Source organism: Clinocottus analis, unplaced genomic scaffold, assembly GCF_023055335.1.
Source record: "Clinocottus analis isolate CAN_PGR_092001 unplaced genomic scaffold, fCliAna1.0.p SCAF_2, whole genome shotgun sequence".
NCBI classification, from domain to species: domain Eukaryota; kingdom Metazoa; phylum Chordata; class Actinopteri; order Perciformes; family Cottidae; genus Clinocottus; species Clinocottus analis.
Genome location: NW_027175931.1, coordinates 7,906,089 through 7,933,556, shown reverse-complemented (window position 1 = coordinate 7,933,556; position 27,468 = coordinate 7,906,089). Strand labels below are relative to the sequence as shown.

At 44.5% G+C, this 27,468-nt stretch overlaps 1 protein-coding gene across 1 annotated transcript; it reads left to right on the top strand.

The window, feature by feature from the left end:
* The first annotated feature begins 1,482 nt into the window (after positions 1 to 1,482).
* pid1 (phosphotyrosine interaction domain containing 1) lies at positions 1,483 to 27,468 on the top strand. Its single transcript, XM_068585453.1, has 3 exons — positions 1,483 to 1,651; positions 10,744 to 10,890; positions 24,775 to 27,468. The coding sequence occupies exons 1-3, from the start codon at positions 1,622 to 1,624 to the stop codon at positions 25,273 to 25,275; spliced, it is 678 nt and encodes a 225-aa protein (XP_068441554.1). The 5' UTR covers positions 1,483 to 1,621; the 3' UTR covers positions 25,276 to 27,468.

The following is a 27,468-nucleotide window of genomic DNA, read 5'->3' as shown; positions in this document are numbered from 1 at the left end:
GCCCCAGAAGGTCAGAGTAGTCACAGTTTGGCTTGACGTGGGTCCCTAAACACATCTGTCACTCGCTCCATTATAAAAACAACATCACTTTCAGACAAAACACAGAATTATCACCCAATAGTTAAAATGTGTTCAACTTTTTGGCAGCAGTAAAATGAATTCACTCAACAAAACGATGGCTAATGCTTCAGTCAATTCCAAAGACCTCACTTTTAGAATAACAAGGGCATACAAACCAATCTCAGTTCAAAACCGTCAGGCAGACTGAGTGTTTTGATTAAGTTGTTTTTTAGAAGCTGAAGAAGATTAAAATATGTTGTTATGATTGCTTTTTCCTTTAACTGTCTTTGTAAAACTTGAGAATCATGAGAATGGACGTTTTAAAGTAACCACATTGTCATTACCACAAGCCACTAAAATGATGCTACGTCTTGGCCTATGTTAGGTTTTCATATGACCATTTCCATTTTAATTGCATTCTTGTACTGGCGCGCTGCTCTGGTCTGAGTGACTAATCCTCTGAAACCTTGAGGTCCAATTTACAATAGTGCTAAATATCATTACCAGGGCCTTGCGATGTCAAACTGGGAAAAAACTTTTGTCACGTTGATTTTACATTGAAGTAACAATGTTGAAGATTTTCATTTGAATGTCTGTTGAGCCATCGTCCATCACCGAGCGAGGTAACACTATTACCCACCGATGAAAGCCCCTGAATTTGCATCATTACACACTAGTTGTCTGTGACAATGTTCAAAAATCACTTTCTGGGATCCAAAAACACACCTGCAAATCACAGGTTATCACCAAAGAGAACACGATAAAGATATTAGGGATTGAATTGGTACTTTGTGTACATTTTCATCCAAAATTATCAGTAAGAGATTTAGCTACTGATCAGTTTTAGAATCTAATTTCCTGCCACTGTGTCACTAGAGAGGACAGTGATACATATGAAACAGAATAGTTCGGATGGATCATAGTACTTCAGTTATAATTATTAGTTTTTGCTTTCATTTTACAAATGCCCTCTAGGTCTCATCAATGGATTTTTGAACAAGCTGTAAACGCAATACTGATTTATAAACTTAGGTGTGTTAGCAAACAGTTGCCAGTTCACATATCCATGAATCTTAGTCTGAAGGGATTTGCTGTGGGTTGATTAGTGTAGTTGAACAATCAGTAATAAATGATTGTCTGCATGTTGGGATTTAACATAACATAATGCATTTCCTGCCCAATTGTCATGACTTCAAGCTTCAACTTGTATAATATTTTCTGAAACCTTCTGAAGCAAAACAGTTCACCCCACAGCATCAACACGGTGTGACATTTTCACGGTAAACTACTTTCTTCCCGAGGCTCGAAAAAACCACCGTGGCCTCGATTTCCTTGAAGTACCTGAAGGCAGCTTTCAGAGAAACGACCAGTCGCAGCCGGTAGCTCCACCTGCTGGTCGGTCTGAGAACTGCAGCCAGGCGGAGCAACACATCCTTCATTACCGACCAGTCCAGATTGAAGGAGGACACAGAGGCAATCCGTGAAGGCGAACAGATGTGATCCGGACTACGAGAAGAGAACACGCTGCAGTTAAAGACGGAGAACCTTCGAGACTGCTAATATGTGGCAACCCGCGACGGAGCGATTGCAGGTAGGAGAACCCGGCGGGAGCGCGCGCGCGTGTTCGTGTGTGTGTGTGTGTGTTTGTACGAGTGTACGCGTGTGTGTGTCTGTGTGAAACGCATATTGTCGACAGGGCAGCAGTAAATAAACGGTTCACTGAAACCCGCCGTGCTGTGCGGGGCTCCAGCCTGAGCGGCTACATATGTTTAGCGAGCCGTGTGTTCGATGCCGGGAACCCCGTTCTAGGTTCAAAACAACCATCGTTTTGGGTTTCTCTGTCGATCCCCCTGTCTCCGTGTTATTACGTTGAAATGCACCTCTTCACGTTACGCAAGCCGAGGGGGGGTGTCGTGCAACAATTTGCAGGTCCGCTGCATTCCTGTGCTCACATCTACCGCTTCGGTTTCTTAAAATGAACGCAAGCATATTCTCGCAGTGTGTAAACACGTCTTTGTGTGGCCCACGGGCCTGCTTCATGCAACATTACCTTTACACTAACCTCCTGAGAGCCACTGCAGGCCTTCTCTCCCTGTTGTCCTGTCCCCCCACCCTCCCGTGGTGTCACATCAGGATGCTTTAATCTACAGTTTAAGGAAATCGCTCCCCCAAAATTACAGAAGAGGCAGCAGCAGCGGTAAATAACCTGCTACGACCTGTTAAGAAGCGAAGAAGACCCCCCCCCCCCTTTCCCATATACACACACACACGCACACACACACAGTTAATGACACGCAGTTTGATATCCAGGGGCAAGCCGTGTACCGAGCCTGGCTTCACGTCTCCAGCAGACGTAATGCTCTCCAGATGTTTGGCCTGCATGCAGATCGGCTGCCAAGTGAACTTGCACAATCCCTTTTTCTGCCCGGGCGTCAAGAAGATGGAATCACGTTTTATTTAAACCGAGAGTTCCGGTGTTCAGATGTGGGGGTTAAGTCATCCCGTAAACACACACACACACACACACACACACACACACACACACACACACACACACACACACACACACACACACACTTACATACACATCTGCATGTCTAACCGGAGTCTAAAAAAAAATAAATCCTTGAAGCGTCCGAGTCCTGGATGGAAGTTGATGCTGTGATTTTCTGGATGAACTGACTTTCTATGTCTGGCTCAACAAGTGTCATTCAGTCCCCACATATCTCACATTTTCCGTGGCTCCTTGCTGAAGTCAATTTGGTTAGTGCACGTGCGAAAGTGAATCTTTCCAGTCACTGCTTTGCCAACTATCCGCACTAAACAGACAAATAGTGCCATAGACAATCACGTGGTTGCATGGTAAAAAAAAAAGAAGTGAGGTGAACTTGTTATTTTCCCATTTCCAGCTGATATCTATCTATCTATCTATCTATCTATCTATCTATCTATCTATCTATCTATCTATCTATCTATCTATCACCCCAGAGTAATACGTTCAGGGTATGTTTTTAGATTTATTGCTATCTTCAGTCCACCACGTCCGCCACACATTTGGTGCTGAAACAGAGCGATGTGAACGTACTCGACCCTTCATGCTGTGTATCAGGTGCGACTCTGGATTCTCAACAGCGCATGGGGGTGCAGAACGGGGTGCATCGTTCACTCGTCTCTGTGTGAACACCTGAGAACCATTTGGATCCAGATTCTGAATCCTTTGCGTGCATAGAGGAGTACGCAAGCCTCGAGCTCAGAAGACTAGTTTACTCGTCATGGGGAGAGCGACTCTGCCTGTGAGACCAGTCGGCGGGTCTCTGAAGCGAGCTTTCTGGAGTCTGAGGAAAAAACATCAGTTTGGCCTTGGAGACTATAAAAAAACACAGGAAGCACGCAACTGGGGGGCATGGCATAGGCAGATGAGAAATGCAGGATCCAGCTTTTTTAGAAGGCCAAGGTTTGCTGGAGGAGCAATTCAGGCCTGCGTGTTGAAAGAGATCATACTTTTGACAACCGCCACTTGGCTCACACCGGTTTACCTCCTGGAGGCCAGCTGTCGCTCATACTTAATAAACAGTTTTGCGCTGGCCACTTCAAAACTATGAAACGCTGCATGGCAATGGTTCATCTCAATGACTTTTTGAGATGAATTTGGATCAACAAAGTCGGCCCAGCTTGGCTCTATTTGTCTGGTGAACAGCAGGAACACACATGAATGGCTCCTGGTCCACGGCCACTGCTCTCCTGCATCAGCAAACAAAAGGATTGCTGAACATAACTGTATACCAATGAAAAACACCCCGTCACAGTGAGAAGTGCTTCATGAACGATAGCAACATCTGCCCGTTGCCTGCGTTGTAACCGTGGCAACCCGGCTGGTACCCGCCACCTCATTTGGGTCGGAGACGGTGGGCTTTTCTCCAGCTGAGAGGTGCAGCTGATCTCGAACGTACACGAGTGTTTATTATCCTCTATTTTGTTTTCGTTCACGATGGCTTTCGTCCATATTATTCTCACTTGTGCTGTCCTCTGTTGCCATAGCAACACCTGATGTCTTGCTGCATTTTTGTCTCATGCTCAGGCAAGAAGAAGAGGAGGAGGAGGAGGAGGAGGAGGAGGAGGACGAAGGGAAGGGGCGGGGGGGCTGAGGAGATGCAGGTCGTGGCTCGAGTGAGGCATCAGCGACGGCCGCTCTTCTATTTACAATCAGACGTGTTTTAGAAACCAAAGTCTGTTTGTTGCGACGCGCTGTCTCAGTGTTGCATCAGGTTTTTTCTTCGTATCTCCCTCGGTTCGTCTGTCTCTCCGTGTCCACTTCCCTATCCTCCCTACCTCTTGCTGACTACATGCCTCCATCAGTTGTGTGTGTGAAGGGGGGGCGGCCCTCCTCCCCACGCAGAGGCCATGATAGTTCAACAATAGATTGCACAATATGCAGTAGTCTGGCCAAACACGTATACATGAAAGTGGGCAGGCATACACACACACACACACACACACACACACACACACACACACACGCGCTTCCTTCTTGAGATCGCCCAAACGTGTTTTTCGCTCTGTCAGCAGCTCTTTCTTTTGCCATGGTGTCCACAGAGTCACACACACTTTTTAACGTGTGTGTGACTCTGACACACAGGGCTGAGCACACAAAAAGATGTGGACCTGACGGCTCAGTAATAGCTGACTGAGGTCAAACATGGTGGGAATCAGCCGCAGTCTGTGCGTCTTTATTTCCTGCGGCCATCTTGGCCTGCCTTGATTTGTTTCTGTCTCTCTTTGTCTGTCTGAGGTTTGCTTTGTGGCCACAGCTATGTTGTTGAGACTGTGGCCTCGGTGACAAAAGGAATCCACGAGCAGGCTGGCACAAAATTCCCATGGATCCTTCGACATTTTTGTGTTTCAACCAGCACCGTTCGCCTCTTGTAAACAAATTGATTTGATGTAGGCAGAATGTCATGTTGTCGTATGTTGCAGAAGTTAGCTCACATTCCCCAAAAAGCATCTCCAAGGCCCATTAGGTTGTTGGTTCATAACTTATACAGAAAAATGTGAACATCGTACTCAAAATCTGCGCAAATATTTCCCCAAATCAAAATTAGTTTACATTCGATGGCTGAAAAAAACAAATTGATCAATCACTGGAAGGCAAGTTTCACTGTATAGGCAATTCAAAGCACTTTACATCTCGTGCATTAAGAAAGAAAGAGGTGAGAACACAAATGTGGTCAAAGTTGGCGCCGGTCTAATCTCCTCTGGAAGTTTGTTTCCAGCTCTGTGGTGCGCAGTGACTTTGCCGCATCTCCATGTTTCGTTTGCACGCTCGGTTGGCGGCCGATGACCTGAGAGGGGTCGTCGGTCGGTGCGTCTTGGCGGGCATACTGTACACAATTTAAATAGTACATGTTCGGCGGTCTGTTTTAGTCGTCAGCAGGTCTTTTTCAAGTGCCCCGGCACGTGTAGACTATTAAGGCTGTTGCGGTGGGTTCATTGTTTACGTCAGAGTTGTTGATGTTTTTTACTACCAGACAGAAATTGCCACCCTCAGGGTTGAGGTTTTGGGTACTTTTAATACGAGCTTCCTCCTCCAGAAGTAACCCACCAATCACAACATCCGATCATTGACCTTCTCCTTCCTTCAGACATATTTCCTCTCATAAACTATCCCAGGATCGGAGGGGGCGGCAGTAAACACATAGGGGGACAGCGTAGAAAGTCTCACTGCCCAGTCCCTGCCATGCAGTGAGCTTGAGGGGGTGCGTCCCGCTTCTGGCTTTAGGTAACTGCCACCACATGCGGAGTGAACCTCCCTCCTCCACAGCAACTTGCAACACTTCAACGAGGTTACAGAAGTGTTTGTGCGTACGAGCCGGCCGTGGGTCCAGGCTGACGCGGGTTTTGTTCATCTTCAAAGTAAAGACATTGTTTGGAACGGCACGGTTGGGCCTCGCTTTGAGGAGCACATTTATGACTCTTTCATTGGATGTTAAACTCGAGCCTCTGTGCTGTTTACCCCGCTGCCTGTTGTTTTGTAAACAACATGTCTCGCTCTGGCTTTAAAGGGACCGTGCGGAGGTTTGGGCCGCAAGAAGCACTATCGGACAACGTGTCTCGGAGCATGTCCCCGTTTGGACAGCGGCGTCTTTTATTGCCGTTCCACAGATCAACTGCGGCAATGACATCCCCAAAAAAGCTGAGCAATACGTCAGCAAAAGGCGGTGCACCTCAAGTATACACATATTAACTGTTCTTCAAGCCAGACTAAACGCAAACACAACCTTGTTGACAAGAAAACGCCGTGGGGCCGCTTGCGTTTTGTCAGCTGTTACAGGAGGAGGGACAAGCAGCTCGCGGCGTGAAGCTTCTAGTTTGTCGCCGTAGAAAGTTTGCGCCGCTTGATCGTTGAGCCAGATCGTGGGATCCTGGTTTCCACGCGCTAACTGTCATGGTTGGCTTCCTGTGTCGACCCACCGGGTTGCGGTGGCACCAGGCCACTTCGAGTCGGGGGTGGGGTTAACGCCAGGCTGCTGACAGTGATGCGAGAGAATATCCCGTTGACCTTTTTTTTCCTTTATCGTGAAAATGACGAGTGCAAAGATTGCGTGCGTGGGCCGCGCCTGACTTTAAAAAAAAAAAAGGGGGGGAAGATGAGACTCGATGATGATGAGGTGACGCCGACCAGCGATGTCCTACTGTCTGTCTGTCGCATCCTGCCGACAGACCGACGACATCTGGTACGGAGCTCCGCTCACTCTTTCATCTCCCTGCTAGCTGCATTCTTCCCGCTAATGTTGTTGACAAAGTGCTTGGGTCTTGAGGTCGGTGTTAAGCTCCTCGGCGTACATTACATGACTTACCACGTTCCTCGGGATGAACCGAGAGCGGTTTGTGTATCAAAGGGGTGTATTTTCTTTTCTCGATTATCATGCTTTTTAGACACAGATTATCTGTCTATTTAGCGTCTGCTAGTCTCTTAACATTGTTTCCAGCTGTGTCCTACTGTTTTGTCATGATCCCATCCCCGTAGCCTCTATTTTGTGTGTCTCGGTAGGCGTGGCAGAGGTCTGTTTTCACCCTGTTGTGCAGTGTCTTACCCGTGAGGTTGACCCGAGAACCTCTTCCCTGTAAGAATGCTCCCTCAGGGGGCCGACGGTTTAACTTTCCATCTGTGACCTGCTAAGCTCATCACTGCAGGAGGCCAACTCTTCGAAGTCTGTCTGCTTGATTTTCCAACGGACGCGATTGTTCCAATGACATCCTCGAATTACATATTCTGAAATGGGCAATTCACTAATATTTATTCGTAGAGACTCTCTTATAGCATGTGTACTTGTGTTGATGACACTTGTGATTTCCAGCAGTAATCAGGGACATACTTCGGAGAGCAATGATTCAGGATTACCTGGCAGCGCCGGGTCTCTGGGATTCGACCTTGGTCGCAAAAGAAAGAAAACTGAGGCCAATGTCAACATTAATTGCGGGAAACAGTTTATCGGAAATACTGTTTTTAGGCAGATACGTATTATATGATCCGTGAGATCCATACAATATAAATAACTGAATTGTTGCTCTGGTACTGTAGTTGATTTCTATTGTGACTTCTTGGCGCTATGAAGTAATCACATGGGTCCAGGCACGATGAGTCAGTGTTACAGTCATGCTACTACATACAGAGACCTTTATAATGTTATGACAGTGAATGTCATAACTAGTTTACAAATGAGCCAATGGTTTGATTGGGTTTACTGTACGTCTAAATATGTGAGGAGTGGAAGTAATAAAACTTAGAAAGTATAAATAGAGTTAGTCGAAATAAAGACTGTGTGGATTTGAAAAAAGAAACGGACTGTAGCTGTATCACCCATCATAACAAACGGCCGATTCAAAATATGGCTATTGGATGTTGATAGAAAGTATCATAGTCCTAGAAATCGTAAACATTATTGGATGTATCAAATACGCAAACATTTCACTTTCTTATTCTTCTCATCAGATGGGAAGAATTTATCTCCGTGATTGTTTGGAAACGCTGCCCGTGGCTTCATCAAAACAGGGAACGTGGTTTTGAGGTGAAGTCGTGCGCTTCATTGACTCAAAAATCAAATGCAGATCGACACAGACGAGGACATTCTTGACTGTTGCTGTAAAAGGAAGCGAGTGTTGGGTGTCACTTACAAACCTCTGGCAGAGTTGTGACACTTTTAAAGATCCTGCCATTAGAATTCTGATATGTGTGGAGTTTGGCAACTCTTCACCTCCCTCAGATTGTTGCCAAATTAAGCATTTTGTGTGTATTAGTAGTGTGAGATCAAAATGAATTTGAGCGTGTCAATCGGATGTAGATTTTTTAAATGGAGGCTTTCGCTAAAATCCAACATTTACATAGTATGTGTGAAGATCAGGCCCCTGAAATGATTGCTCAAAAGTCGCTCTTTAAAGAAGGTTCATAATCCTGAATGGGGCTTATTGTTTAGAGATTTGTGGTTTTCTTGTGATAGCAGTCATTGTTCAGCATTGAGGTCTGAAGTGTGGACAAGATCCTTGTCTTGTCGCCAGCTCAAAGCCGAATCGGTCTCCACTGCGCTGATGGTGGAGACAGGTCCAAGTTGAAGTCAGAAATAGAATCAATAGTAGCAGTAACTTGAGAAATATATTTTTTAAAAAGCATTCAAATGCAGTGAAAATATTATGAATAGGATTCCAGTGTTACCCCACAAGCGGCCCTCCACTCAGGCCTGTTGCTCCTGGTGGGGGGGTGGAGGACTCGGGACGCCCCCCCGAAAACCCCCCCCCCCACCCCGCTCCGCACCGGAGCCAACCGCAGGAATGTGAGCCGCTGTCAGGAAGCTGTAAAGTGCTGACGCGGAGGTCAGCGAGCGTTTACACACATGTGGCTTTACTTTCACAACTCCATCTTGCTTTTTCTCCTTCATCTGTTCCTTGTTTTTTTTTTTTTAAATTTCCTTATCTTCCATTGACCTGACGACGCCCCCCTCCTCCTCCTCCCTTTTCTTTCGCAATATGAAGGTTAGCTTGAAGGAGGTGCGTGGGCCTGGGGGTTTCTGCTCCAGCGGGTTGAGTTGGCGGGACCTAAATTGGCCTTAAGTGTGTACAGACAATTTGAAAACCTTCAGAAAAGATAATGAGGGTTATGACGACAACTCTAATATTGTTATTAATTGGGTAACGGCAGTCAAGTATAGCCAAATGCCAGGTATTTGCAAAGCGCCAACACTCGGGAATGAGAACACTCCAGAAGGTTTTGAATGAAATGTGTGTCAACATTTGTACAGAACAATGCAGCAGCATAGAATGTAGCGGCTGAACACCAATCCGATTCCTTGACGTTGATTGATTATGTTCTTCTTCGCTTTGCCAAACCAACCAACCCTGAAGATTGATGGTACCCTGTTTTGGCAGGATTGACTGTTTTTCATCGCTTGAAAATGTTGAGCATCTGTTACAAAGATGGACAGGTCCAACATGGAAAACAGATTTTTGAAGTGCCAAGGCGAGAAATAAAAAAAGTGAATGGAAGCCTTTGTAAAAGTAGGCCTCGTCTGTACTTAACAGGACAGTGGCCCGTAAGACATATTCTGAGATTCAGCATAGATGACTAGGAAGGGTATGATAAGAAAGGTGAGAAACGAAGGACTTGCGTTCAGGTACAAACAAGAATGTTTAACGTGTTCACCATCTTGTTTTTGGTGATTCGTCCAAAGGATTATATCAATTTAAGATTTGACCTGATCGGTGCCGCTAGATCATCAAAGTCATTATGGCTCATCCTCTGGGGACCATTAATACGGGTACCAGCAGTCCATATGACAGTTGTTGAGGTGTTTCGATCTGGACTGACCATGTCGGTATCGCGTGGCTAAAAGCTTTAAGTAAAAGCAGGCAAACTGCGATGAAACAGGCAGGTAACGAAATATCAGATTCAGAGGTTATTGCCCATGCATATGAAAATAGTTTCACCGACCAATTGTTAGTGCTGTACGGTCTTTGATAATTGAGCAGAGCTGCAGACTATGGTCTGCAGACCGCAGCCGAGCAGACGTGCCATATGCCTGCATTTTTTTTTTTTTCACCTTCAGTTGTGAACGTCTTGATTTCTTTCGCCGCTCATTTTTGTCTTGACTGTTTAGAAAAGCGGAGAAATTCCTCAGGGCCAGATCCATGTGGTTCTGCTCGGCTTCAGGAAACACTGGCCGTGGACCGTAGTATGGGAGCAGGCGGCTCTCCTCTCTTGTTATGACGGAGCGAGCGAGGGCAGAGCTCCCTTCACATTCCACTTTCAGCGGAAAAAAAGCAAGAACCCCTCACACACCATCTCACCGTTTTCCCCAGTGAGATTTGTTCTGTTAATCTGGAATGCTCCTGCCTTGAATTTCATACGGCAGGTTTTATTAATACACGTCAAACACAATCTTAAAACATGATATCCTGATGTCTTTAAACCTTTTGACACCCATGAACATTTTATAGCGCACCAAGTGGATTTATTTCTACCATCACATTTACTCACATGAACGTTGTGGCAAAACCCCTGAAATACCGATGTTGTTTTTTCCAGGTCTCCAGCAGTGTTCACAAGGAAACTGCAAATGTTAACCTGTAGGATTATAGTTACTGGTTGGACGTTTGCCTGAAGCACAGTGTGTGTGTCTCTCTTTTCTCCATCAGCACTTTCAGACCATGCTGAAGACCAAGCTAAATGTGCTGACGCTGAGGAAGGAGCCGCTGCCCACGGTGATCTTTCACGAGCCTGAGGCCATCGAGCTCTGCTCCACCACACCGCTCACAAAGGGCAGGCCCCATGCTGGATACAAGGTAGGGTCACATGAAGCGGATAATCCCCAAATCCTGAACTGTAAATCCATAATAGCATGATTAAACCCATAATCCAACAGTTTTTCTTTTTGGACACACACGTTTAATTAATCAACACAGCAGAGGGAAGTTTTTGTGTATGAATCACATCCTTTATGAATGAATGTGTGTTGTGCGGGCACATGCACATAGATGTGTGGTATGTGCTCTGGCATGGGTGCCCTTTGTTTTCCTCCCCTTCCCGGCTCTGCAAAGTGTCAGAAAAAGAGTTAGATCCAATGAGCAGTTTGACTCTCTTTTCTCCGTCCCCGAAACAGATTAACAAACAGGGCTGCAGATTAATCACCCAGACACGCTCTCTTAATTCCATACTTTATACTCACAAGGCCACAGCATTGTAAGTATAACAAATGGATTGAGATGACCGTGGGCCCACGTGAGACAACTTTAACTGGCCGGGTGGGTTTAGTTTGGAAGGTTGAATGTTGGTTTTGGTCACTTGCGCTGCACCAACAAACAAGCTCGTCGGAAAAGGAGTGGAAGCTTTTCAACTTACTAAATTACACATTTTTATACCTGGTTCAAATTAAACCAGTTTACATGATTCAATGTTTAAAAAGCTCCATTCATCCACTGTCTTATCAAGTAAGTCTGCACATACAAGGAAATTGGCTCGGTGATTGGTGCATAACAATAAACAGTGCAATAATGACATGATCCAAAAATAGATATATGAACATTTTATGTTAAGATAAGTCTGTTATTAAAGTATAAAGTGTATATTTCAGATTGGCGTGCCAGTAAAACATGCAGCACAAAGGTAGTTCTAAAGCTGCAGGAGGTAATACCCAGATGGGCGGGGCTAGTACATCCTAATGAGACCAATCTGAAGAGCTTGTTGAATCGCATGTTAGGCTGCACACAAAAAAAAACACTGGGTGGTCCTTTCTCACAGTTTGTCAGTTGTTAGGCACTCCTGATACATTCGTGCATAATCACTGAAAAATAAGTTCATCTAGAGCCAGTGTTTGGTTTGTCCGTTCTGGGCTACTGGAGAAACACAGGATGCAACATATCAATCCATCTTCAGGAAGAGGACCGACTCCGGATATAAATAGAAATGAAAGAATGAAAGAAAAACAGATTTGTTTATATTATATTCCATTTCTGCCTATAGATCCCACTAAATGCAACAAACTGTACATTTTTTAAAACCATTCCCTCTTGAAATTGTTGCAAAGTAACACCCCACCCCACCCCGTGCTTTTTGTTGGTAAATGTCTGAGTTTGTTGGTTCTCTGTACACAAGAGCTAACACACACAGACACACTCTCACGTAGAAGCAGTCACTTTAAAACTCAAAAATGCAGTTAAGAGTCCAAAAGGGCTGACGTCCTCATCTTCTTCCCAAAAGTTGAATTGTGAACATGAAGTGAAAGTCAGGGAGATGACCTTACTGGAAGAACAGAGAAGTTTGCTCTGCTGGGAAAGAGAAATAAGTTGATGTGCAGGCCGGAGGGGGTCATTGTACTAGTTACTAAATCTTGATATGATTTATAACATGGGAGCCAACGCTGTGATATTCCAAAATGAATCTCTGATCCAATGAATTCAAATGAGGATACGTCAGGACGCCGGTCACACTGTCTGGTGAGCTGACATGTGACTGCTTCGTTTCAAATGAACAAAACATTCCTCACGAGGTGACATCGTTAAGCCGAGTCGTCGTTTACTACAAAGCTTTGCACCTGCTCCTCTCCCTCACCCTCGTGTCTCTTACAGACAGCTGTTATCCTTTCCACCATTGTTAAAGTATAAGTCTATCTTAAATGCATCTCCAACTTAAACCACACAAACACACCAGTAGCAAGTTTCCTCATCTGCACTTGGTATGTCTGAATCCCGGCAACCACTCAATGCCGGCTCCTCTTCTGCACTCGCCGCTCTTTCCAGCATTTTCTGAGAACGTTGCCATGGATACCACTACGGCTATTCAGCAGAATACCAGGAACACACAAAAAAAAAAAATCAATTTCCCTCATCTGTCCGCGGCCTCCTTATATGCAAGTCTGCCTCACCGCCTGCATTGGCTTGTGTAACTTCCTGTCTGAGTCACTACCTGCCTGTCTGCATATCTGTCTGCGCACCTGTTTCTGCCCCTCTGCTTCGACTGTTAGACCTCAGAGAGACATCCTTTTCTCTTCAAGCAAGCAAACACTACAATACGTGAGCAAACACTGTATTGGTAGTGGACAGATGAAACATAAGAAAACACAATTTTGGTCTTTTTGCACTCCTTCCTCCTTGGCTTTTACATGCTACGATACAATATGATAGCACTTCTTATGCTCATGCATTGTTTTATAATTCCCTCTCTTTAATTTCTCCCTTCTCTGCTTCACTCGGCGTCTCCCAGCCCCCAGTCGTGATCCCCATTTGCAGGCAGGCAGGAAGGCTGGCTGAGGCCGGCTGTCCCTCTGCCAAAGCTAACAGCTAGCAAGGATGAAAGACCACCTCTCATTGCCCTGCCTGGCCTGCTGCTGTCAAAGCGGTCCACTTCACATCCATTGAGAAAAAGGGCTTCAATGCACTTCATAGCCGTGCCAGCTCCGAAGTCAGACTTCATGACAAATGGTGAAGTTACTTTGGCTTTCGCTCCAAAAACAACTCGGCGTCTGACGCGTCATTTTTGTTTTTGTTTTGTTGGAATTTAGTCTCGTCTCTACTTTGCGAGAGTGAAAAAGACACTAAGATACTTCAGAAGTATATAATCCCCTTCAGTTCATACTTTCACTGGTCACATGTCTCTAACGAAGAAGTACGTGGACGTCGTCTCCGCTTCTGTCTCGTCAGACTCGTGTACCCTGCCGAGCCAAATCACATTATCATATTCGTGCGCGCTTTTACATGCGGCCCCTTGGCTATGCCTCCCTAGCCTACAGTAAATAAGCACATAAGTATCTGATGCGCGTTGTCCACCTTACGTTTTGTAGCAGCCCAGTGGTGAGACGTTGAGTAAACTGGAGAAGTATTATCATGGATGGATGACAGAAGGCCTTTAAGATGTGATCGTCAGTGATTAAGCTAATGAGTGTTGACCATAGTAATGGCTACAACAGAGCTTAGTTAATGTTGTCAGTCACACCTCTCCTGTTATGGCAAGACCAAATATCTGCTGTGAAAACGACAGTCAGCATTGCGTCTCCTACTTCTGCTCACAATTAAACCAAACCAGCGATAGTGTGTGACTCTCCCACACTGACGTCACTTACACTGCCATGTCTTTATCTAATCTCTCAAGCAGAGAGGCTTCTTCTCTCTCTGTACTTGGTATTCAGATGTCAGGCAGTGAGCTGGACGTACCGTCTGCTCCAGTGAACAGAGAACAGAACGCACAGTGATGACATTTAGATGATAAGCTGCCAGAGTGAGATGACCGGTGCTCCCAGTTCTCTGAGGAATGTGTGTATGTCTGGGTTTTTGTCTAATGGAGCCTTTGTATCAGTGATTTTCCCTTTTTTAGATGTGTGTGTGTGTGTCTTTAGATTTGATGGACGTCAGCTTGCTTTGTCATCTTTGATAATGAACAAACATTCCCGGATAGTCTCTGTTAAATGAGGTACTCTCGACACCTCACAGTGTGTTTCAAGACATCTGGAGTACCGCAGGCCTTCTACGCCTACTGTAAGTAAAGTTGTCTAAAGCCTCTTCTGGCTCCAGATAGAGCTGCGGGGAGTCTGATAATAGGCCTCAAGTGACATCACTCAAGTGGGCCTCAGTTAGGTCTGAAGACTTAAAAGAAATGTGCTCGACATGAGAGAACATGATAATCAAATGTCAAAGAAAGTATTGGATTGTGCACTTCTTTTGTGTACAGTAAGTACAAATCAAAGTAGTGAAATGTGTGTTTTTGGGTAACTGGTCCACCTCATCTGTTGGCTCTGTTACTCGTCAGTGGAGGAGCCGGGTTGGGCGGCAGTTCAGTGATTCACCCCGGCACCGGACAGTGAGACGAGACTCTTTCTCAAGGTTACAGCCTTCAACGCCTTCGCTGTTATCTCCACGGTGGGAGTCAGCAATTGAAAACATTTCCAAAGCAACTTCCACAGGGCTCCGGAGCACAGGCATTTTCTTATGCGTTAGAGTTCGAAGCTTCCAGTGCCACTAAAATGTTCTGTGTTTACACTGGTGTGACCAGAATCTCGATGGCCTGATAAACACATGACGTGTCTCTGGTATGAGTCCGTATGTGTGCTCGGCCTCCTACAACATCTTTGCAGTGTTGCACAAAACTGTCTCTGTGTTCAGTAGAAGAACCACCACGTGCTCTGTAGGCTGATCCCGATGGGCCTGGCGCAGCGCTTATGTACGGCAGTTACAGTATTTGTATTTGCATTGACCAAAAAAACAAAAAAAAAGGCCTTTGATACACTTTTTTTTGGGGGGGGGGGGGGGGGGGGCGTTTGCATTGCAAATTTGTGTACCATATTTTGGGGCCAGGAATAGAAAAAGTAAGTCCGCCAGTGTCACGAGAGTGGAAAATGAATGTTTAAGCTGAGACTAATTATTGCCATCAGTGGAGTATGAAGAATCTAACCATATGTATAGAAGGGGCTGGGAATGTGAAAGCTTCTTTCATATACACTGAGGTGCTCTTGTCTGGACTTACAGTGAAACACTCTCTCTGTGTTGTACTTGCACACACACACACACACACACACGCACACACACACACACACACACACACACACAACATCATCATCATCTCAACAGCACTTAAAAAAAGAGAAAAACCCACTCGTCCATCTTTGCATGCCGTGGCAAGCGGAGCCAGCTGCACTGTGCTGATTCAATACGTTGAGAGGAATGTTAACAACCTCTCCAGGAATGCTGCGTTCCCAAGCAGTGCATTCCCAGTTATGCTGGGGGATCCAGACGCAGGGGCCTCCTGGGGGAGAACACCAGGATAACCTCCACCTCTGACAGTGGGACGCTTGTGTTTCATCTGCAGAACACGCTGGATCACTTGTACATTAGGCTAAGCAACTGTCTCTATCAGTGTCGTGGTACTGAGCAGACAATGCTGTATTTTCGGGGTCACTACTATATATTATTGATATTTTGGATGTTCCAATCACGTTTGAGTTTGTTTTTTTTTGTATACAAATCCATAATAATTGTTTAACCATTACATATAAAGCAACATCTTCTTATTTTATTCCTGTACACGATGAATAAAGCTACAGCCAGAAGACATGAAGCTTAGCATAAAACTGGAAATTGCTAGCAAATTGGACTGTTTCTTGGCCAAAACCAGTAACTTCTTGGAGCTTCTGCAGTTAAATATAACGCCCCAGCCCATTAGGTATAACTTGTTAATTAGTGTGATGTATCGGTGCTCGCTTAGTTTCCTTTGGCCATAGCCAGGCTAGCTGTCTCTTCTTTGTGCTAAGCCAAGCTAACCCAAGCTACGGCTGCAGCTTCAAATTTACTGTATCAATCCTATTATTTGAACTCTCTACAAGAATTTAAATGAGCGTAGATGTTGAACAATCCCCTTATGACTGCTTGAATGTGCTCAAATCTTGATCAGAATCAACTTGCCATAGGCCACTGAGTTACACGCTTCATTTGGCACGCTGATAATACCAGGTATTTCTTTTACTTTTGGCACACAACACAAGATTACCGCTGCCAGATACAAGTCCCCAAATAGTCAGACGTTTCGTCATGAACAAAAACAACCGTATTTTCTCACTGACATCTCCTCCCGTGCCATTTGGAAAAAGCACACAAACTTTTGCTGCTCGGGAACAAACTGCATCCATGAGGGGGCAAATAGGAAAACAGACACAGATCGAGCGATAGACTGTTTGTTTTGTCTGCACCACCACAGTGTCCTTGGACCGGTGTCTGGGAAAGTGCCTAATGCTGAAACAAGGAGTTCCAGAAGTGGAGCTGACTGTTTTGTACCTTCACATCACAGACTGTTCCCAGATCAGATCCAACAGGACCCAACTGCTCTCCTCAACAAGTGCCTCCTTGTTCAGCTCTCCGTCCCTCTTCCTGTCATCTCGGCCCCTTTCTTCTTCTTCTTCTTCCTCCATGTTCCCAAAGCCTCTCCGTGGGGACAGGTATCTCCTCACAGATTCCTCTCTCTTCCTCCTCCTCCTTTTCCCATACCTCCTCCTCCTTTCTTCCCATCCCCTCTGGTCCTTTCGCTGCTGATAGCCGAACCAGCTGTGGCTCCAGCAGCACAGCTGCCCAAGGCTCTGCACCTCTCATACACACATGCATGCCTTTGTGGTTACACACAAATACAGTCTCGGACGACACAGACAGACATATCGACGGTGTGTGTGTGTGTGTGTGTGTGTGTGTGTGTGTGTGTAGACCAGGATGTTCCTGTCTCTCTTCCCACAGGCTTGCTTGCTGCGCTGCGGATGTTTTCTCTGTCTCCCTCTGTGTATCCCTCACTTTCTTCTGCCCTCCTTTGCATTCAATTGCTTTCCATCGGCCTTGCTCTCGATCTGTGTACAACGATCACTTTCTCTCTCCGTCTCCTGCTCCCTCCTTCCCTGCACGTATGTCTGCTTCTCTTTTGTCATGCCATCGTTGTGGGGTTTTTCAGGCATTGGTGGGTTTGTGACTCATCAACAAAAAAAAAATGGAAACGTTAAAATCTGTTTGCCTCATTTATCTTGAGACGCAGAGCGCATTGTTGCTGACATGCGCTTAAAGGAGGTGGTGGCATATGGACTGTGTTGCCATGGATGTCCGACAGTGTAGTTTATGGTTTTAATGAGTAGCCGTCGCAGAGTCCTTTGCAATGCAGAGACAACTTAATCATCCAGCATGGATTCTGAACGTATTTGCACAACCTCCCTGATGGTTTCCATACAAATACTCTAATACAGATGGACTGAGAGATTGGGAATTAGAGCAATCACTCCCAACCTTTTTTTGTTGCTTGTTCCCCAGTAAAATCGAGCAATATCTACTTGTAAACCCAGAGAGCAGGTTATTATGAGCAGTTCAGCCACAGATGAGTGTTTGACGTTATCAGATTGTTCATCATTGGTTTTGAGAGGGTAGCTGCAAGGTGTGGTGACATAAGTGACAGCACTAGTGAGTTAGTCTGCCGACACCTTTACTGTTGGCTGTGTAAAGTATTATTACAACGTTAACTTATATAGACTTTTTATTTTATTTCAGTGAATATATGTCACTACGCTACTATGTTTCCTCTTCATTATCTGTCATTTCCAATCTACAAAACTGCAAATAGTTGTTAAATATTTTTTTTTTTTACAGGTTACGCAATATAAACCAAGATATTTAAGAGACTTAGGAGATGTGGGTAAGTGAGTTTGTGAACAAAGCCAGGTTAGCTGTTTCCCCTTGTTTACAGTCTTTGTGCTAAACTAATTTAGCCAGCTTCTGCCAGTAGCTTCATAAGTACAGCCTGCAGACATTTGAGTGGCTTCAATCTCCTCATCTGACTCGCCTCTCCGCCAGGAATCAAATAAGCGTGTTTCACAACATGGTTTCTTTCAACTTCTTCCAGGACACAGAGGCACATTAGAAAGGCGACCAAGAGCAAGTCTATCAACGACTTGAGCTCGCAGGTCACAGAGTTCCCCAATGTAATAGAGAGAGAGAATAGAATAGGAATATCTTACATAAACATAGTCGGTAATGGCGGCCACATGTCTCACCACACATGCAAATGTTTAAGCACGCGCCTCCCCTCTCTGTCTCACATTCACAAACACTTGGGCTCCATCTCTTTTGTTTTTGCCTGTGTCCTCCAGAGCAGGTACACGTACACATCGTGTCTGGTCTGCAGCAGCTATCCAGTGGGTAGTTTGAATTTCAACTTCCCTGCCGACTCACTTTGTTTTTGTCAATGTTTGCTCCATTCCACTCGGTAGCATTCCTTCCTTGCGGCCCCCTCAAGGCCGCCGTTCCTGGAACTGATCTTCACTTTCTCCGTATTGCTTCATATGGAATCAATATTTTCCGTTCGGCGTGGTAAAAATGTTCACAGTTATCTGAGGGGACGTGAGGATAGAGTCGAGGTGATGGGGAGACGGGGAGAAAACAGATGCCGGGAGTGAAAGTGGTGAAAGAGATGGAGAGAGTAAAGAAAGTAAGAGACAACAAAAATGTAGAGATAGCGGGGAGGAAGAAGAGAAACACATGGAGAGTTCAAACAAAGGGGCGGACTTTGTAGATCTCTGGAATGATTTAAGCCGCCTGCCTGACTCGCCAGCACTGCGACGACTGGCGAGCAGGCCGCCAGAGCGGAGAACAATAGATGTGTTCTGGTCTGGGACGGATGGACTAATGTATCGGTTTTAGTCCGAGTTCGAGCGGTTTGCTTCACACGCTGCACAAACACTGACTCATGCAGGCGTCTGTGTAGTTTGGCCGGGAGAGCCGGAGTGCAGCAGCTCGCTTCTAAAAGCTTTGTAATAGCTTGAATCACGACACCTCCCCGCCTGGAGAATTGAAGATGATTTCATCTCTGCATTGTTGCAATCAAAACCTGTGATTTTATAGATTTTTGGAAACCATGCGTTCACGCACTGGAGCTGTTGAAAGTCCCTCACTGACCCTGCTTTGAGGCTTGGTATTTAATTCAGGTTTTCAGCAGCAGTCAGAAGCTTGAACAAAATGTGGGCTTTCTATTTTGATCACAGACCTCGCTGGTGTCTTTTTGTCAAATCTTCCAGAATGTTTGCAGACAAACCAACACAAGATAAAGACAATGTATCGTACAGCTCCGACAGTAATGGGGTTTATTCAGTGTTATTCTATCTGAAGGTTTGGTTTGAAGTCTCAACATTTCTTTTTTCAAAAGAAAGGATTTTTTTTTTTCAACTAAGTATCAAAGCAACTTCTCCATTCAAGTCAGATTTCATAATAAATGTCAAGTCTGCTTGGCCATATTCCTGCTGTTGTCTGCCAGATTGTCTGCCTTTTCTACTGTTTTCAAGTTTTTCTTTTTTGAGGTAGTTTCCATGTGCATCTCCCTGCCAATTCACAATACCCCTACTTCTCAAAATTGGCAGGTATTTACTGTCATAAAAGTTACACACACAAAAAAGGAAAGAAAGAAAGAAAGTAGAAAGTGTAAATAAAGTTTAAATTGTGCCCTGCACAAACTGCAGAAGTAGAAAATCTGATTTGTTGTGTAATTTATGATTTTAGAACTTTCCCGTGTGAATTATTGGGGACAATCAAAGACATCATGTTTAAGAGCCAGTACATTAAATTGTTCTGTTCCCCCTGACTTGAAATAAATAGTTTCTTTAGTATTGCCTCATCCAGCTTGGATTCATTACCCAAAGCTCGAAGAAGACGACGACTTTCCAGCCGATCGCTGTCACTTACTCAGCCATCATCCAGGTTTTGTGATCCATCAACTCCCTGACAGTCGCAACAATATTTTCCCAAAAGGGGATCCTGTAAGGGTTTTTTCTTTTTCATGACAGTATAGTAATCTCTTGATGTTAGTGGAGGCTAATTCAGTGTGACAGACTTTCTTTCTCAATAGATTGCAGCAGAAACACTTGTGTGTATTTCTAAGGTTTACTCAACTTCTACGGGGTCTAACTGACTGGAGGATGTGACAGGTGAAGTAATATTGTATTAAGGACAACATCACTGCTGCTTCAGCTTTCCTGCAAAGGTATATTGTTTGTGTATTCCCACAAAGAAAAAGCAACACCTCAACAAAAACCATCCATGCGAGGTGCTGGGTCAGCGGATCTTGCCTCTTATCGTCCCTCGGGTTATGAATGTGTGTATTCCAATGGAAGCTGTCTAGTTTTACAGCCCTCTTCACTGCGGTCTCATATTCAGTGTCTTGTCGGGTCCAAGGAGCACAATGATCTAGTTCATGTCCATGATCCAGCACTGGTATTTCTGCCTCCGGTCATGGTGGTTCTGCCCAACGGCGAAACAGTTCCAGCGTCTCACCTTGATTGGATTAAGGTTTGTCTGCTTTCAGCCTAACAACTCATTAATGACACAACAACCATGAGTCACAGCCGTCGTTTGTGCCAAATATAATGTTCACGTAAAAACCATAAATAGATTTCAACATATATTTCTGGAATGATGGCAGTATACTGGTGCTTATTTGAACCTGTCCACATGTTTTGTCCATCAATCGGCACCCAAACCAAATAAGCTCCACATTTAGTTTCACATTTAGTGCGTCTGTGTGTTCAAACATTCAGCTTCCCTTATAGAGATGCTATGTTCTCCTACAGACCACAGTTTAATACCAGGAGTAAATAGGCTCAGTGTCTTCACCCTAAAGGGAAATAATAATGTCCGTACTGTTGAAATTGCTGATTCAAAAACTGCAAACCAAAAAAAGGTCAGCCAAGTCCAGAGTTTTAAGTGGTGTATCTTTTTTCTTTTCTTTTATAAAAAGCCTTATAAGCATTTATTTCATTATTTTTTTCTCCCAATTTCAATCTGTCCCTCTTCTTTCTGCTCAGGCGATGTAACAATTTCCTCCTCAGCTGCATGTTTGCTTTGAGGAAACAAACTCTAAATGTTTGCTCAGTCTGGTGTCCTCCTCACGCTCTCCTCGCTTATCTTTACACACACACCTATTTTATAACAGTGTACTTCATTTTCTTTTTTTCTGTCTGGAATGTTGATACTTTTCAAGATTCAGCCCAACAGTTAAAATCGTCCAAATGTGCCAAATCTGGCCAGTATGTATAGGTCTTTATTAAAGACGTATATTTGCGCTTTTGGACTCATCTCAAATCACCATCTTCCGTCTTTTCATTCGTTCTTGACCTTTTTCACCTTTTTTCATTCGTTCATACTTTTGGACGATCGGTAAAAGCTTTTTTTGTACAGTTACAACTGTAGTGTATACGCCAGTCACTAATGATTGGTTTCGGGGGGAAAAACTAATATTTCAATTGGAGAAAAGAAAGCAACTTCAGACTGAATTCAGTTCAGATATCCAGCTGCTGCAACTCTTTATCTTGGCTCTTTTTCCCAACTTATGAACATAGTTTATTTAACCTGGCACATTAACTAGATCACTTCCTAATTGTCTCACACCAAAGAGCAGACATGTATAGATTGTGAGAAAACATTAAGCACCTTTTTGTGTTGTTATCCTGCTCACAGCTGCTGTAAGAGAATAAAACCTGGCACCGCAGTCAGCTATCATGCAACTAGGAAGCAAGCAATCAGTAGAAGCGATCGCAGTTTAAACACGTAACTCAATATCAAAATAGGAGAGGCAGAAAAAAAAGAAGTGCACAATGACTCTTTATTGCTGTTTGACACACAAACTGTGGATGGTTGATTTATCTTGGCGTAGTCTTTGGAGTTGTTGGCTTGCTGAGTGACTGACCGCCTTTTGGCTGCGAGACGGTGTCGGTGTGGTCGACTAGCAAACCGCCCTGCCTCCAGGCTGCTCCTGCAGACCTGTGGTACTTGGCTAAATGATGGATCGGGTGCAAAGGCTGTATGTCCCACCCCTGCGGTCACCACTAATGAAAACAAGGCCTGAGGAGGCAGCTGCTTTCACCTCCTGGATCTCTTACTGTTGCTTATAGGAAGCTAGGAATCCATGCCATGTTGCGCTGTAATCAGGGTTGACAAGGGTCCAACACAGTCGTAGCATACCAGTGTTTTATTTATATATATATATATGAAACATCTCTGATGTTAGCATTATATTATATTGTTATACTATATATGTAATATATAGCTTCATAACTTGTCTTATTTTTCATAAATTGGCCTTGAAATAGGTATGTAACTACTCCTAAAACCACAAACATTTCTTTAATGTATTAATAAGTGAGAGTTAGTGGTATTGATACATGTATTTATTTAAATCTTTGGACAGTCAGACTGGCTGTTTCTTCCTGCTTCTTGTCCTTATGCTAAGCTAGGCTAACCATGTATTTTTCTCCAGCAACATACATAACACATATACCTAGCAATTTATATCGCAATTTATTCTCATTAGCTCTACCCCTCTATTTCTCCATCACTTCCATGTCCTGTTTTTTTAAGAATCTTCTGTTTTTTTCATGAATGTGTTTGTTGGTAATTCAGGGTTTTTGTGTGCGCATGACTTTACAAGATACATTGGCAAAGCACTACATTTTACTTCAATTTTAGGATATCCTTTCCAAAGGTATTGGTGCCTGCATCGGTTTTTTAAATATTGTTTTGCAGCTTAATGGTAAAGGCTACACCTGCCCTACATGAGACTTAACTGCCTGTCCAACCAAGAGACTTGTCTGAGTGACTGGCTGCCTGTTCTCCGTGCTTACCCTGAAAGATCCCATTCACTGAAAATCCTAGCAGTAAACAAGGGCAGGTAGACGTAACGTTTGCAGACTAAACAAAACTGAAAGGCGAGTTCGTAGTCTGATCACGTGTTGATTAAAACGGGACCAGAGCGACTGCTTTGTATCATATTCTGGTGCTTTCTGTCTGTCTGTCATTGGTGTTTGTTGATCTGCTCGGTTGACCGTTGCTGTTGTCGATTTAATAAATCAGCGAGAACTCAAAAAGATTTGTAGGTAGTAGTTAATACTTCTGAAGGCAATAATGATCTCGAAAACCTCCGACTGGCTTGACATTGACATGTGTGCATAGAGACGTGAAGGAAGCAGGTCACATCTTTTATAAATGATCCCGACTATTGTATATTACACGTCTCTCCTTTTACTATTCAAACTCATCATTGCACTCATGTGATCTGCAGCCATGTGTGCTGCATGTCAACCGGCTGTAATAAACTCATGAGAGAGAGAGAGAGGAATATTCCCCTGCCCCACTATAAACACAGACGGGAGTAAAAACTCTCTTGGTGTTTGACTCGTAGCAGACTCCTCCTCTGTGTATTTTTATAGAGTTATAAGAAACACCATGTAGAGAACGTGCACAAGTCAGCCATTATTGCTGGAGTGCTCTTGAATTGGCCACTTTCCCATTGAAAACTCCAACTTTGTTCACTTCTTAACTCTTTCTCTCCTCCTCTCCCTCTATCTCCTCAGTCTATTGCTCTTCTGGTATGCAGTGTCATTACTATTGTATTCTATGGCCCTTCTTGCAGTTACAGCATTTATTTTTTCGCTCTCTTTGGGCAAAAGAAAACCATTATCCCTCTTCATGTCAGCACAGTTACCACAGAAAGGTCTGAAAACAGAAAAAGCTGTTATTATTATTATTATTATTATTATTATTATTACTACTACTACAAAGAGACTTAATGCACCTTTAGTTTGTTTTAGGTTGATCAACATAAAGATGTTAATGAATAGAGGAATACTTAGTGTATGAGGTGACTTTAAATGGAAATGGGTTCACTCTTGATAAAGATAAAGACCTGTTTAGTGGTGATCTCGACTATTTTAATTGCGGTGTTGCTCAGGGGACTATTCTTGGCCCACTGTTGTTTTTCAATTTTTTTGTTTTTGCGTCTCTCGGCCCAGTCAGGTGATATGAGAAAGTCTCTCAAAAGAGGCCATTTTTGTGCCCTACAGATTCTCATAGTCCTCGGGTGGTGAGGGAAGGTGACCGGGCTTTTGTAATTTAAGTCCCCAGACTTTGTTATAATCTGCTCATTGAGATTAGACAGGCTACATCTATAACATCTTTCAAATATTTTTTTCCCTATACTTATAAGAGTTTAGTATTGTCCTTTGTCTTTTTCTTGTAACTTTGTCAAGAAAAAGCTTTATAAATAGTCCTAATAACAAGACTCTTTAAGTATGGCAGGGCAGGGAGCATTTAAAAAAATGTTTTACGTTTGTTAAACGTGTTGTTGTAGAAAAGACACGTCTAATAGTATCTGTGTGTGTGTGTGTCTTCCTACAGGTGGCCTACCTGGGTAAAGTGACAATCTCCGGGACCCAGTTTCTGTCGGGCTGCACAGAGTCGGCAGTGGTGGGTCTGGTGGAGGGTCGCGCTCTCGCCCAGCAGCAGGGCATCTACCCTGAAAGCAACTCCCTGCTGGAGATCCGTCCCTTCCAGGTGCGTCTTCACCACCTGGATGAGCACGGCGAGGCCTCTGTAACCATGGACACCTACCAGGTGGCACGGATCGCTTACTGCACGGCCGACCACAGCGTCAGACCCAACGTATTCGCCTGGATCTACCGGGAGATCAACGACGACCTGACCTTCCAGATGGACTGCCACGCCGTTGAGTGCGAGAGCAAGCTCGAGGCCAAGAAGCTGGCGCACTCGATGATGGAGGCTTTCCGCAAGACTTTCCACAGCATGCGCAGCGACGGCCGCATCCACAAGAGTGGCTCGTCGGACGACTTCGCTGAGGACTCGTCCACCCCTGAAGACTCGACCCCAGACGACGGTTGAACTGGAACTCGCCTAAACTCCCGATGCCCATCCTAACAGAGCGAGGGGTCACTGGAAGGATGGACAGACTACCTGCTCTCTCTCATTCTCCCCCCTACTACCCTTTCTGTTGCCAATTTGGAACGAAATGAACTGACCCTGTGAACCAACACGTCCAGTATAATGAAGTCGATTTTAAATACTGTAAACGGAAGGTGTGCGAAAAAGGAGTTACAAAAGACCGACATTTACATCCAGGGATATCAAAGTGCCGCCACTTTGAATGAATGGCCCTCAAAGACCCAACGGGGTCCTTTCAAGCACCTCGGTAAACGCCCTCCAGAGATTGACTCGACCTTTCCATCTCCATCTTCAACCACTGTGTCACTCCTGCACTCAGCAGCGACTCTGTTTGTGGTTCTGAAGCTTTTCACCCAGGAAACAAACAGAGTTTAGTCCCTGTTCTTCTGACCCCAGCTCATGACAACCTATTGCTACTCTTGCCATGGAGGGACCCAGCAGAAATAAGCCCGTGACTTATTTCGGGGTCCCAACCCAGAGTTTATGAGACTGTTGGAGCACATAAATTCTTTAGATGTTTAATTATGTGGATCTCTGTTACAATGCCTTTGACCTTGGTAATAGCAAATGAGGATGTGAAAGAAAAGATAAGCCTTTAAGCACTATTCATATCATCACTATGGTACCTTAGGCCAACCCCGAAATTATTTGCCGGCATGGCCGTTACTCATGTGGACAATGGAGCCTGAGTTTCTACCGCTGCCTCTGTTTGATAGGTACTTAAAGATTCAGAGTATTGGTACGGCCCTTGGGAGAATATAGGTGCTACATTGATGTTACATTTTAGAAGTTTTCACTGGGCTGAAAGCCTGGGCCAGTCTGCGACACCTTAATCATCCACTTCTTTTTTGAGTATACCAAAATTCAGGCTGGATTCTGCCTGTCAGATTATGTGCCTCACTTTCCTCTCACATTAGTTTGGTCTCTTACCCAGGTCCCCGTGTGTATGCGTGGCCGTGTGTGTGCCAACCTTTTTCTTTTCTTCTTCTGTGTGTGTCGGTGTAATTACTTACTTCTGTACTTTGTGTATATGAATGTACACGTGAGTGTTTGCATCTCTGTGTGTGAAAGAGAAAAGATCAACGGAGGAGGACGATTAAGGGGAGGGCGGTGTGGAATGATGAGTTGGAAAACTTCTCATCGCCCCGGAAGCATCCGCTTCCGATGCTCCAGGAGGCGTTTGAAAATCAAGACATGGTACTGTAACCATTTGCCACGTTTTCTTACTTTTATCTCTTAAGGAATGAGAAACATGAGGGTCCGAATGTGCCCGTCACTGAGGATGGACACTGAAAAAACAGCCGTCCAAAATAAAGACTGACACCCTCCTGGCCTCTGCTGAATGTATGATGAGTCCAACGTGCTGTGAACGCATCGCTCCATCGTCGGTCACTTCATTCTCCCATGAACTCCTCTTGTTATTGCAGACGAGCTGTGTGAACGAGCTTCACTCTGCTCCGCTGCCCTCCATCGAGGCACCACAACTCATCAGAGCGCCAGTCGTCTTCTCCTTCTCCTTCTCTTCTTCCTCCTCCTCCTGTATTGAACTGGGCGCTATCAGTGGAAATGGTCGTCGGTCAGTGACCCAAACAGAACGATCAGGTGGCTCTGGTCAGCACACACTCAAATATACACACCTACATACAATTATACATCATGTACACATGCACACACGCACACACACACACACAGACACACACACATTGTATTTGAATATTGCTCAATAAGCTTATGTAAATACAAATGTATCACTTCCAGAATATTACAGCATAAATGTCGATAGCTATTTTAAATAATAAAAAAAATGTTGAGAACCATCATACGATACAGAAAACAGTGTTATAAAGCCTACTGTGAATAATAAATGGAGAGCCTGATAGCGGGAGTGTGCGTGTGTGTGTGTGTGTGTGTGTGCGTGTGTGTGCGTGTGTGTGTGTGTGTGTGTGTGTGTGTGTGTGTGTATGGACATGTCAGAGGGGGGAGAGTGTTTATAAAGCTGTAGATTACTGTGTCATGTCTGTCTGAAAGCTCAGACACGCTTTAAATGTTTGAAAAGTGTTACCTTAAGTGTTTTCTATACAGTGTTTGCAAAGATCAAGAAACAATTGCATATAAAGTATTTACCAAGACCAA

Excerpts from the sequence above, each read along its gene's own strand:
- pid1 (XM_068585453.1), top strand. The coding sequence starts at position 1,622 with ATGTGGCAACCCGCGACGGAGCGATTGCAG. Across the intron at positions 1,652-10,743 it reads CCGCGACGGAGCGATTGCAG|CACTTTCAGACCATGCTGAA; the intron begins GTAGGAGAACCC and ends TTTCTCCATCAG. Across the intron at positions 10,891-24,774 it reads GGCCCCATGCTGGATACAAG|GTGGCCTACCTGGGTAAAGT; the intron begins GTAGGGTCACAT and ends GTCTTCCTACAG.